The sequence below is a fragment of the Drosophila virilis genome, chromosome 4 (assembly GCF_030788295.1).
Source record: "Drosophila virilis strain 15010-1051.87 chromosome 4, Dvir_AGI_RSII-ME, whole genome shotgun sequence".
Taxonomy (NCBI): Eukaryota; Metazoa; Arthropoda; class Insecta; order Diptera; family Drosophilidae; genus Drosophila; species Drosophila virilis.
The window spans coordinates 11,364,887-11,378,657 of NC_091546.1; the positions used below are offsets into that span (position 1 = coordinate 11,364,887).

General features: G+C 49.3%; 1 protein-coding gene across 10 annotated transcripts in view; it reads right to left on the reverse strand.

The window, feature by feature from the left end:
- The window catches only part of dpy (fibrillin-like protein dumpy), a 116,808-nt gene that overhangs the window by 29,373 nt on the left and 73,664 nt on the right, over positions 1 to 13,771 (reverse strand). For 6 of the 10 annotated variants that reach the window (XM_032438286.2, XM_032438289.2, XM_032438288.2 and 3 more), the window contains 16 exons: positions 12,161 to 13,750; positions 8,918 to 12,103; positions 6,581 to 6,907; positions 6,209 to 6,526; positions 5,804 to 6,145; positions 5,449 to 5,745; positions 5,080 to 5,388; positions 4,378 to 5,022; positions 3,997 to 4,314; positions 3,599 to 3,934; positions 2,925 to 3,539; positions 2,217 to 2,867; positions 1,845 to 2,156; positions 1,442 to 1,780; positions 1,073 to 1,381; positions 54 to 1,004 (listed from right to left, as the gene is read on the reverse strand). In XM_032438286.2, coding sequence (XP_032294177.1) covers positions 54 to 1,004; positions 1,073 to 1,381; positions 1,442 to 1,780; positions 1,845 to 2,156; positions 2,217 to 2,867; positions 2,925 to 3,539; positions 3,599 to 3,934; positions 3,997 to 4,314; positions 4,378 to 5,022; positions 5,080 to 5,388; positions 5,449 to 5,745; positions 5,804 to 6,145; positions 6,209 to 6,526; positions 6,581 to 6,907; positions 8,918 to 12,103; positions 12,161 to 13,750 — 10,845 coding nt within the window. The remainder of the gene's footprint in view (positions 1 to 53; positions 1,005 to 1,072; positions 1,382 to 1,441; positions 1,781 to 1,844; positions 2,157 to 2,216; positions 2,868 to 2,924; positions 3,540 to 3,598; positions 3,935 to 3,996; positions 4,315 to 4,377; positions 5,023 to 5,079; positions 5,389 to 5,448; positions 5,746 to 5,803; positions 6,146 to 6,208; positions 6,527 to 6,580; positions 6,908 to 8,917; positions 12,104 to 12,160; positions 13,751 to 13,771) is intronic. The other 4 variants (XM_070209082.1, XM_070209083.1, XM_032438291.2 and 1 more) reach the window with 1 other exon arrangement.

Consider the following 13,771-nt stretch of genomic DNA (forward strand, 5'->3'; position numbering starts at 1 on the left):
AATAGACATCGATGTCTAAATTGTTTCAATTGCTAGGGTTTGAGTATCCTTACGTTGACGATCCTGTTGGCACAGGCGATATGGGTCACCACTGTAGCCAGTTAAACAACTGCAGCTGGGCACATGATTGAGCACATTGCACACTGCACTGGGGCCACAAGTACCGGGGCAGGGATCTTGACACTTCTGTTGTTGGCAGGCAAGGTTCGACGGACAATCGGAGTCGAGCACACATTCAGGTCGGCATCCTTCGTAAGGATTGCCGAAAAATCCTTCAAGACACTGACATGAGCCAGCATCTTGTCGTGATGTGCAACGAGCATTTATTCCACAAGGACTAGGATTGCACGGGTCCAACTGATCCAACTGCTGAATTCTCTTCTCCACACACTGTACGAAGGGATCACCCTCCAGGTTGTCAGGACAAAAACAGCTCGGAGTATGTGATAGCACGCGGCACACAGCCGCTTGCCCACACAGGCCAGGACATGGATCCCGACACTTCTGCTTTATGCAAGCCTGATGTGTTGGACACTCCGAACTAGTAACACACTCTGGACGGCAGTTTGGCGGTGTGCCGCTGTAGTCGGGCAAGCAGGTACATGAGGGTGTCTCGTTTATCTCGCGGCATTCGGCGTAAGGTCCACAGGGTGAAGGTTGGCAGGCTTGTCGCGGTGGCGGCGCTGGGGGTTCGATAATCGGTTGACAGCTAACAAACGGATTGCCAGTATAGTGATCCACGCAACGACAGAATGGACTGTGGTTCGTCACATGGCATTGGGCATTGCGGCCGCAAACACCAGGACATGGATCACTGCACTTTTGATTGAGACACGCCAAATTTAAGGGGCATTCTGAATTCGATGTGCATTCGGGTCGACAGAATGGTGGACTGCCGATGAAAGGCGTAATGCAAGAGCAGATGGCTTGTTGATTTATCACTCGACACTGAGAATTTGGTCCACAAGGTGATGGCTGACATGGGTTCTGCACGACGTCGAGTTCTACAAAAGGTTAAACACTGTATAGTCGAACTGGAAACAGGTACAACCGCATATAGCTGATGGCTTACGTTTCACGGGGTTGCACGCTACAAAAGCATTGCCTTCCATGCCATCGGGACAGCGGCAGTTGGGTATGTGGTTGAGCACTTCGCAAATGGCAGTAGACGCACAAGTGCCGGGACAAGGATCAACACACTTATGACGCACACAAGCGAGATTGCGGGCACAATCCGCGTGGAGAACACATTCCGGACGACAGCTGACAAAAGGATCTCCGTGGTATTCAGATATGCAGGTGCATTGACCGTTATGACACTGGGCATTAGCACCACATGGTGAGGGATTGCATGGGTCTTGAGGTGCAGGTGGGACTTCAACTATTATGTAAACTGAGGATTAGTTTTTGCTATTGAGTTCAATCTAAAAATAGTTCTTACTTTTCTGAGGCGGCTCTGGATTGCAAACAATAAATGGATCACCGGTATAACCCACTAAACAACTACAAATTGGAGTGTGGTTGATTACATTGCACTGTGTGTTAAGCCCGCAGGAGCCGGGGCAAGGATCGCGACACTTTTGATTGATGCATGCCTGATGACTCGGACATTCAGCATTGATGGAACACTCGGGTCGGCAGCTAGGTGGCGTGCCCAGATAATTGGGCAGGCAGGAACACGATGGTGTTCCATATATGTCACGACATTGGGAGTTAGCACCACAAGGCGAGGGGACACAAGGATCAAGAGGCTCACGTTCAATTGCCACAACAGATGGAGCTAAAAATATCATTCAATAGTCAGTCAGATTCCATTGCGACTTCATTTGTATTCATTGGCTTACGCGGCATTTTATAGCAACGAGTAAAGGCGTCGCCTGTAAATCCATTTAGGCATGTGCAGATGGGACTGTGGTTTCGAACACGGCACTCAGCCTGTTGGCCACAGACATTAGGGCACGGGTCAACGCATTTGCGATTAACACAAGCCTTATCAGCTGCGCATTCGGAGCTACTAGTGCATTCAGGACGACAGGCGGGTGGGCTGCCAACAAATTCCGTTAGACAGGAGCAGACCGCTTGCGTGTTGACTTCGCGGCAACGCGAATTGGGACCGCAGGGTGATGGTTGACAGGGATTCACATAGACAGGTTCGGCTGTAAGAAATGTTGTGTAAGCATTTCGCTCCATAGTTTTCGTCATCAGGACAGTCTTACGTGGTTCGTTTTCTACAATACGGCAGAAACTATAGGGATCGCCAGTATACCCGTTTAGACAATTACAGGTGGCCAAGTGGTTAATAACTTGGCACTCGGCATTCTGGCCACATGTGCCTGGGCAGGGATCACGGCACTTTTGTTGCTGACAAACTCTATTTGATGGACAGTCTGAGTTGAGCACACACTCTGGTCGGCAGCCCTCGTAGGGATTGCCAAAGTGTTCAGGTAGACACTGACAAGAGCCAGCACCACCACGTTCCTCACACTTTGCATTGACGCCGCAAGGACTCGGATTGCAGGGCTGTATCTGCTCGACTGTTGCTTCAATAATGGCATTGCACTGGGCAAATGGATCACCTGTGAACCCTCTATCACAAAGGCACATGGCCGTATGGCTGAAAACACGACAATTCGCGTTAAGACCACAAAGTCCTGGACAAGGGTCTACGCATTTCTGATTGACGCAAGCTTGGTTGGTGGCGCACTCCGAGTTGGATATGCATTCTGGTCGGCAATTTGGTGGAGCACCCGAAAATTCGGGCAGGCAAGAGCAAGATGGCGAATCACCTGAGACACGGCATTCAGAGTTGGGGCCACAGGGCGACGGTTGACACGGATTTTGTGGCGTAACATCACGTTGCGGAACTACTGTAAAGAGTTGTTGTTGTATCTCTGGCAAGTTGCTTACATTTAGAAGTGGCTTACTAATCTGTTCACATCGCACAAAAGGATTGCCCGACATACCCGTGGGGCAACTGCAGAAGGGGCTGTGATTTACCATATTGCATAGAGCATTAAAGCCGCAGGTGCCGGGACAGGGATCACGACACTTCATATTTTGGCAAGCTTGATTGGCCGCGCAATCCGAGTTGGTAACACATTCTGGTCGACATTGTGGCGGACTGCCGACATAGTCGACCAGGCAAGAGCAGACAGCGGTCTGTTGCACCACACGGCACTGGCTGTTGGGTCCACATGGTGAAGGTTGGCAGGGATTCTGTGGCGCTGGTGCTGGCACAGGGCGGCACTCAAAGAATGCATTGCCTGACATTTGATCTGGACAGCGACAAATAGGCACATGATTGTTCACCTCGCAAATCGCATTTATTCCGCAAGTACCAGGGCAGGGATCAATGCACTTATTTCGTATGCAAGCACGATTATGTGGACAGTCTGTATTGAGAACACATTCCGGGCGACAGCCGACATTTGGATCACCTTGGTATTCAGCTATGCATGTGCATTTACCACCGTTGCATTGGGCATTAGCACCACACGGTGATGGGTTGCACGGATCGTCCCTTTTAGGTGGCAAAGTTGCTGCAAAACGGTGAAAAGTGTCATATTGGAATATATTGGGGTACAAACTAAACACCTACGTTCTGGTGGCTTGAGATTGCAGATAGTGAATGGATTACCAATGTAACCCTCGCTGCAGGCACAGAGCGGCGTATGGTTAATTACGCTACAAATGGCATTTAAGCCACATGCACCTGGGCAGGGATCGCGGCATTTCTGATTAATGCATGCCTGTTGGCTAGGACATTCCGAATTAATAATACATTCTGGACGACAATTTGGTGCCTGACCAATAAACATTGCTAGGCAGGAACATGCTGGAACTCCATTAATGTTGCGACACTCAGAGTGCGGGCCGCAGGGTGTAGGCACGCAAGGATCGCGCAACGGTTCATGTTGTACTTCAATTGGCGGCGCTGCAGGACACGAATAGATTTGGGTAGAGTTCAGCTATCGAGTATTAGATAACTTGGCTTACGTGGCATTGGGAAGCATTTTGTAAAGGCATCGCCTGTGAAGCCACTGACACAAGTGCAGATAGGACTGTGGTTGCGTACACGGCACATCGCATTGCTGCCGCAGGTATTGGCCACGCAGGGATTGACACATTTCTGATTCAGACAGGCCTTATCAACAGTACATTCCGATGAGATTGTGCACTCGGGTCGACAGGCAGGTGGGGCGCCAATGAACTGGGGCAGACACGAGCAGACGGCCTGCCCATTTGTAACGCGACACTGTGAGTTAGGACCGCACGGCGTGGGCTCACACGGATTCGTGTATTCGTTACGTATAGCTACAGCGAATATATATGTGCAACGGTTAAGAGTGCCAATTGGAAATGTGGGTGATTGCTTACGTTCGACAGGACGTGTACAAAGTTGATAGGGATCCCCTATGTACCCGGGTAGACAATTGCAGGATGGCAGATGGTTAATAACCTGACAGGCGGCGTTTTGACCACAGGTACCGGGGCAAGGATCCTGACACTTTTGCTGCAGGCAGGCACGATTCGATGCGCAATCAGAGTCTAGCATACACTCGGGTCGACAACCATCGTAGGGATTGCCAAAGTATTCCGGCAGACATTGGCAAGATCCAGCTCCGTCACGCTCGCGACAAATGGCATTTGCTCCACAGGGACTGGGGCTGCAGGGTGTACGCACTTCGATGTCGCGTTCAATTTCGGGACTGCACTGGACGAAGGGATCGCCAATGAAACCTTGCTGGCAGATGCATTGCACCACATGGCTGACAACGCGACAGTCAGCATTCAAGCCACAGCGCCCTGGACAAGGATCTGCACACTTCTGGTTGATGCAGGCCAGTTGACTGCTGCAGTCTGAGCTGGTGACGCACTCTGGTCGGCAGTTCGGTGGACGTCCTATATAGGTTTCGAGACAGGAACAAGCGGGTGCATCGCCAATGGCACGACATTGAGCATAGGGGCCACAGGGTGATGGCCGGCATGGATCAGTTGGCTGATTGTCACGTACAGGTTCAACTAAGAATGGCTTATTATAGAAGTATTTTTCAAAGATTTCTTAGAAAATTCCCTTACTTTGGGGTTGACAACGTATGAAGGGATTGCCGGTGAAGCGGGTAGGACAGGTGCAGAAGGGACTGTGATTGACAACAGCACAGTTGGCGCCCACCCCGCAAGTACCAGGACATGGGTCTCCACAAAGCTGATTGAGACACGCTTGGGTAGGCGCACATTCGGCATTAGAGGTACATTCGGGCCTACAGGTGGGTGGGGCACCAATGTAGCTTGGCAAACAGGAGCACACAGCTTGCTGGTTGACTTCGCGGCACTGAGAGTTTGGACCACAAGGCGACGGCTGGCAAGGATTGGTAGTGATAACATTTTCTGTAGACGAATGTCGAATATTAGTAAGGAAGGCAGAAATAGTTCTTCACATCGACGTACTCGGAACGGGCGTGCAACGTATAAAGGCGCTGCCAGCTGTACCATCGGGGCACCTGCACATGGGTATGTGATTAATGACATCGCAAATGGCATTCTCGCCGCAAGTGCCCGGGCATGGATTAGAGCATTTGTTGCGTAGACAGGCCTTATCGCGCGGACAATCAGAGTTAAGCACACATTCCGGACGGCAACCGGTATACGGATCACCATGGAACTCGGGCAAACAATTACAGATACCATCGTTGCACTGGGCGTTTGGACCACACGGCGAAGGTTGACAACGGTCAACATATTCGTCTAGAGATTATAACGAGTTAGAGATACTTGACCTTTGGTATTTGAATGGAAAACTCACTTATCACGGGCTCTGGTGGTGCCAGACGACAACTGCTAAACGGATCACCTGTATAACCTAAAGGACAAGTACATATCGGTGTATGGCTGATGACACTGCATTCCGCTCCAAAGCCGCAAGACCCAGGGCAGGGATCAATACACTTTTCGCGTATACATGCCATGTTCGAGGCGCACTCTGCACTAATAGTACATTCTGGTCGACAGTTTGGCGGTGTGCCAATGTATTCTAGTAGACATGTGCAGGATGGAACGCCTTGTACATTGCGGCACTGGCTATTAAGGCCACAGGGCGTCGGCACACAAGGATCACGTTCAACGCGGTCAATGGCCGGGGTGGGTGCTGAGTTGGGAAAATCAATATGGCTATGACATAATCTATTTAAAAAAGGACTAGTTTGCTTACGTGGCAGGGTATAACAACGTGTAAAAGGATCGCCCGTGAAACCGCGACGACACTGACAAAGAGGACTGTGATTATGAACGCGGCATTCGGAATTGATGCCGCATGTGCCCGGACAAGGATCTTGACAGCGTTGACTAACGCATGCTTTTTCGGTGGGGCACTCAGTGCTCAACACACACTCGGGTCGACAGTTCGGTGGCAAACCGATGTAGAGCTCAAGACAGGAGCAAACCGCTTGGCCATTTAGCTCGCGGCACTGGGAGTTGGGACCACATGGTGAGGGACGACAGGGTTGAGTGGGTTCGGCCAGACGTATAGCTGTAAAGGGTATCTTGTACTTATTGTTCAGGTGCTGAGTTAGGTGGGGCTTACGTTGAACTGGTTCCACATGGCAGTAACGATACGGATCACCAGTGTAACCGCTGCGACATGTGCACGTAGGAAGGTGGTTCGTTACCCGGCAGTCGGCATTTGTGCCACAAGTGCCAGGGCAGGGATCGCGACACTTCTGTTGTTGACACGCCTTATTCGATGGACAGTCGGAATTACGTACGCATTCAGGTCGACAGGACTGATAGGGATCGCCAAAGTAATCGGGAAGGCACTGACAAGAGCCAATACCATTGCGCTCACGACAGACGGCGTTCGATCCACAAGGATTTGGTTCGCAGGGTGTGACCTGTTCATTGACTATCCGTTCTGTTCTCGGGAACGATTGTTACAGATAGAGAGGTTGGAAGAGAAGAAAGGTTGGCAAAAACTTTAATAGTTGCTCCATAGTATTTCAATTTTAGTACGAACGAACACACCTGGCAGTGCCTTTAGCTTAAGCATTTTGCAATTTATTAGTCCAATCGGGGTTTTGGTTTTTGGCGGTGGGATTAGAGCACGGATTAGGTGTTGGTTTTCTTCAATTAATATTTTTAAATTTCTCACTTAAAGTGCTTTCGGCGCGTTAGGTTTAGTTTTTAGTGCTGTTAAACGCTGTGCGTTGCGTATTGTGGTGCTGTGCGCAGTGGTTTTGTGCAGTGTTGCATAACGTAAAATGCATATTTTGTTTTCATACGTGGCAAGACGTAATTAAAACAAGTGTTTCGTGTCATCTTATATCAATCGATTTATTGCATTTGTTAATTAAATTAAATATTTGGCACTACAGAGTTATAGATCTAAGTTCTTATTCAAATAATAACTAATTGCTAATAATCATTATGCGCTGATTAGTTTCATGTTGTTCTTGTAATTGTGTATAGTCCTTTGGCGAACCGTTGTTACAATTAAGGTAAAAAAGGCAAAACACTTTGGTCGATAGCAACGCAGTACTCAATTTGGGAAAATTTTTGGGTATTTTTAGAGATTCCAATTGGGGTTAGGGTACAAAATTCAAAAGTTAAGGTTGTGGATTTGTACGATTTTGGGCCAAGCAAAACAAATAAGTATAAGCATTTCATGGGTTCAACATTGATTCGAACAACTGGATCAAAATATTACTTTCCAAAGCATTAAAATAACAAAGTCAAGGGTTAGGTCTGCTCAAGGCGGTCAACTGAGGCAGATGTATATATATATATAAGGCAACAAAAAGGCGAGGCAAGTTTGCATATTGTGTTCAGGCGTTAAGGGCGTTTAAAAGCAAATATAATAAAATATCAAAATATTATCTTAAATTAATTAAATATGTTGACTACTGCCACACACAAACACGTCCAAAGCCAACAACAGTTCAGACAACTCGTACAGAACTGTGTAGATTTAAAATTGCATTTTGCTCAAGTGTTGATAAATAGGTTGAATACTTTGAGGATTTTGAAAACACTTCTTTTGCAATGCATTGTGCGTGTGTGTGCGATAGCCAAAAATTGTAATGTAAATTCGTGTAAATTGTTTGTGTAAATATCTCAATAACTAAGCGCATTAGAACAGGGGTGAGTGTGTAAAGTGATTCGGTGCACATTGGTTGTGAATTACACGCAAGTAGTGCTAAAACATATAAAAATCGAGTTTGATCGATGCATGAGCATGTTACAAATTCTAACATATCGTACGTCGACTTATAAAAGATATTCAAAATATATATATATTTTTTTTTGATAAATTACAAATTTTAAGAGAAATAAAAATCAGTCGAACCTATATATATTACCCATTAATTAATTTAATTGGTTATGATATTTGATATTCTTTATATGCCTCTTACTTCCTAAATTTCTTTAATCATATAGGCGGTAAAAAATCAAGAATGACGGACAAATTATATTTATATTACAGGCTCTATAATTTTACTTTGTTTTATTTAGAAAAAAACTTAAACCAAACAATCACTGTAATTGAAACAACTCTATGTGCATCACTAAACACATCAACAACACCTTTGCTAATAATTCTATTGCGCATTTAACGAATGTGAAACTGATGGGTCATATGGGAGGAACATGTATCACTTGAGATCAGGGGAGATTATAATAACAATATTTGTATAAGATATGATTTATTTTAATAAGCACTGGGTGGGTGTCAGTTTCACATTCAGATTTCTCTATTAAGGCGTAAACAGTTGCGAATACGTGTAATTGCAGTAAATCTTCAGTAAAGCTGTGACTATTAAGCAGGTGGGCGATGAACGTCCATTAAAACAACCAAAACCAAGCAAGTTTACGCCTTGACCTAACAACTATATTGTGTGTGTAGTAAATAAAAACGGTTTCCTACCTTGTTCCGGTTGGCAGCCCGTGAAAGGATCTCCAGTGTAGCCTACATCGCATGTGCAAATGGGTTGATGATTGGCCACGTTGCAGCGGGCATTAAATCCGCAGGCGCCCACACAAGGGTCGGCACACTTCTGCCGTATGCATGCCTTAGTTGGTGAACATTCTGGATTGATGGTGCACTCCGGTCGGCAGTTTGGCGGAGTGCCAATAAATGTAGCTGCGCACGAGCAAGCTGGATTTCCATTCAGCTCCTTGCACTCCGAATTCGGTCCACATGGTGGTGGTACGCAAGGATTGCTCGGACTCACTGGCGTGGGTTTGCGTTCTTCCTGGTAGCAGCGCGTGAATGGATCACCCGTATAGCCCGTATTGCAAGAGCAAGACGGATTATGATTAATCACTTGGCAGCGCGCAAACTGGCCGCAAGCCCCTGGACAGGGATCAACGCACTTCTTCTGTATGCAAGCTGTTTGTAGCGAACACTCTGAGCTAACAATGCATTCGGGCTTGCACGCCGGTGGTGAGCCCAACATGCCCGGCTGGCAGGCACAAACAGCACCCTGGGCAGAGACATGGCATAAACTATTGGGTCCGCACGGATTTGGTTGGCATGGATCCTTGGCCACAGGAGTCTCTTGGCGACAGTGGACAAATGGATCACCCGTGTACCCTTGCAAACAGCTACATATAGGTATGTGATTTGAGACATCACATTGTGAGTTCTGGCCACAGGTGCCGGGGCATGGATCGACACATTTTTTGTTCAGGCAAGCTTTGTTTGGTGAGCAATCGGTACTGAGTGTGCATTCTGGACGACAGCCGCTATATGGATCACCCTGGTATTCAGGCAGGCAGCTGCAAATGCCGTTGCGGCATTCGGCGTTGGCACCGCAAGGGTCACAGGGATCCTGTGATGGTATTTGTGGCTGTGTGGTTTTTTCAACAACCTCAACACATTGCACAAACGGGTCACCAGTAAAGCCATCGCGGCACGTGCATATAGCCAGATGATTTTGTATACGGCACTCAGAGTTGATGCCGCAGGAGCCTTCACAGGGATTGCGGCACTTTTCTGCAATGCAGGCACGATCTGAGGCGCAATCTGTATTCACAATGCACTCTGGCCGGCAGTTGGGAGGTGCTCCAATGTAGTTTGGCAGACATGAGCAGGATGCCTGGTCGCCGCGCACACGGCACTCCGAATAGAGGCCGCAGGGTGAAGGTTGGCATGGATTCTTTTCCTTGGGGGTGTCCTTGGGCTCGGCAAGTTCAGGTGCTGGATAGCAGCGAGCGAACGGATCACCAGTCATGTCTTGTGGACAGCTGCAGATGGGATTATGGTTGATCACCTCACACTTGGCATTGATGCCGCAAGTGCCGGCGCACGGATTGGCGCAGCGGAATTTATGACACGCCTTATTCTGTGGACACTCGGCATTTACTGTACACTCCGGTTTACAATTGGGCGGTGCGCCAATAAATGTCTCCAAGCAGGAGCATACGGCCAAGCCATTGGATAAACGGCACTTGCTATTAGGGCCGCAAGGCGAAGGTTTGCACGGGTCACCGACTGGTGCTGGTATTGTTGCTTCGACGCGTCGACAATTGGAGAACGGATCGCCAGTGTATCCATCGTTGCAAACGCAATTTGGCACATGGTTGAGCGCGTAGCATTGAGCGTTTGATCCGCAAATGCCGGGGCAGGGATCTTGGCATTTATTCCTTATGCAAGCCTTGTCCGTGGGACAGTCTGAGCTAAGCACGCACTCTGGTCGACAGCCATCATAGGGATTGCCCTGATACTCGTCAATACACTTGCAGGCTGCGGCGCCATTGCGCTCGATGCATTCGGCATTGGCACCACATGGTGAAGGCTCACAAGGCTTCGGCTGCTCCTCACGCTGCAACACGCACTGTACAAAAGCATTGCCGGCATAGCCAGGCGGGCATGAGCAGGAAACGGAGTGGCCGATAACGCGGCACTCGGAATTAGTGCCACAGGAGCCTGGACAGGGATCGCGACACTTGTTGTTTATGCAGGCCTGTGTGGAGGGGCAATCTGGATTGATGATGCATTCTACACGGCAGTTGGGGGGTGATCCAAAATACTCGGGAAGACATTGGCATACAGGTCCCTTATCATCGGCTTTACATATTGAGTTGGGTCCGCAGGGGGATGGCACGCATGGATCGCTTGGAGGTTGCTCTTGATCTACGTCCTTTTGTGTGGGTATTTCAGTGCACCCCTTAAATGGATCACCAGTAGTGCCTGGCGGACAGCCACATATAGGACTGTGATTGATAACCTCACAGCGTGCTTCAATGCCACATGCTCCAGCGCAGGGATCTACGCACTTCCGGTTGACACACGCTTGCACTGCTGAGCACTCGCTAGACACGACGCATTCAGGTCGGCATTGAGGTGGTGCTCCAATGAAGCCTTCCAGGCATGAGCAGACCGCATGTCCATTAACATCGCGACACTGACTATTAGCACCACAGGGTGAGGGCGAGCAGGCCTTGACCTCTGGCGTAGCTTCAATAGTTTTTGGACGGCAGTTGGTGAACGGATCACCCTCATAGCCTTGTTGGCATGAGCATACGGGTATGTGATTCATAACCTCGCAGACAGCATTATTGCCACAGGTTCCTGGGCAGGGATCCACGCATTTGTTGCGCATGCAAGCCTTATCCCGGGAACAATCCGCAGACAGTGTGCATTCAGGGCGACAACCCTCGTAGGGATTACCCTGATAATTGTTCTGACAGCGACACTCACCGCTAAAGCAGTCGGCATTCGGTCCACAGGGGTTGGGACTGCATGGATCATCGGGTCGCGGTACAACCTTTACTTCTGGCAGTTTACTGCAGCGTACAAACGGATCACCAGTGAAGCCGTCGATGCAGTTGCAAATTGGTAGATGATTAAGTACATGACATTTGGCCTCAAATCCGCAGGAGCCTGGGCAAGGGTCGCGACACTTCTGATTGATACACGCCTCAGTGGATCCACATTCCGAGTTCAGCACACACTCAGGTCTACAACGCGGCGGAGCGCCAATAAAGTCTGGTAGGCAAGAGCAGGCCGGACTACCGCCAACAACTTGGCACTTAGAGTTAGGGCCGCAAGGTGAGGGCACACAGGAAGGTGCAGGCGGTTCAGGTGTGGTCACATCGTGCGTAATCGCTGCAAAGAATCAACTGTTAGTTTTAAGAATTTTCATCGAATCCGTTGAATACTTACGTATTTTGGAACATTGCACGAATGGATCACCAGTCATACCGCGTGGACATGAGCAAATAGGGCTGTGGTTCTTCGTGCTGCAGATGGCACGTATTCCGCACGTGTGGAGGCAGGGATCTACGCACTTATTGTTTACACAGGCACGCTCTGAGGCGCATTCTGCGCTGACAACGCACTCGGGTCGGCAGTTTGGTGGTTGGCTGATAAAGCCTGATTGGCAAGAGCACACCGCTTGGTTGTTGATACTGCGGCAATTGCTGTTCGGGCCGCATGGCGATGGTACGCAGGGATTTACTGGTGGCGGAGGTGTAACCGGTACTGGTCGACAGCTAAAGAACGGATCACCGCTATAGCCCGCCGGGCAATTGCAGGTGGGCACATGGTTATCTACGGTACATATGGCATACTCTCCGCACATGTTAGCGCACGGATCAATGCATTTAAAGCGCACGCATGCCTGTGCTAGACTACAGTCATCGTTGGCTTCGCATTCGCGACGGCATCCTCGTTGAGCATCGTAGGGATTGCCCTCAAAACCATCGTGACAATAGCAGGCGCCGGCACCATTGCGCTCTCGGCACTCTGCGTGTGGACCACAGGGCGAGGGCTCGCAGGGTGATGTGGGTGGTTGAGTAGGCAGTACTGGAGCAATGAGCTGACAACCAAAAAGAGGATCACCCTCGTAGCCATCGGCGCAGGAGCAAACCGCATTGTGTTGGACAACCTGACATACGGCGTTGCTGCCACATGAGCCGGGACAAGGATCAATGCAACGTTCCTGTTGACAGGACAGATGATTTTGACATTCATCGTTGTTAGTGCACTCTGGTCGACAGCTGGGCGGACGTCCAATATAGTTCGCCTGGCAGGAGCAGGCTGCCTGCTGTCCAATCTCACGGCAAATTGAGTTCGGACCACAAGGTGAGGGTACACATGGATTCTCGGTACTTTTACCCACATCAGTCACACATCCCGAGATTGGGTCACCGGTCATGCCTGGCACGCAGCTGCAGATGGGGTTGTGGTTAACCACTTGGCATTTGGCATTATCTCCGCAAGCGCCGCGACAGGGATCGGCGCATTTCTGATTGATACAGGCACGATTTTGTGCGCACTCAGAGCTGACTACACACTCAGGCTTACAACTGGGTGGTGCTCCAATGTAACCTTCCAGGCAACTGCATACCGCATGGCTGTTAGTTTCATGACACTGACTATTGGGTCCACATGGTGACGGCTGACAAGGATTCTCCGGACGGCGGGTTACGACTTCAGTAAGTGCGCACGAACGATGTGGATCGCCTGTGTAACCATCGAAGCACATGCAATTGGGTGCATGGTTTAATACGCGACATTCAGCATTGATGCCACAGGCACCGGGGCAGGGATCCTGGCATTTGTTGTTGATGCAGGCACGTGATCGATCGCAATCGGCATTTTGTACACATTCCGGTCGACAACCACTGTACGGATCACCAAAGTACTCAGGCAAGCATGCACAGGAGCCCGCACCGTTGCGTTCACGACAGATAGCATTGGCACCACATGGGCTTGGATTACATGGATTACGAGGAGCTTCCGTTGGCGTGACTGTAGTAAGTAAATGTGGAC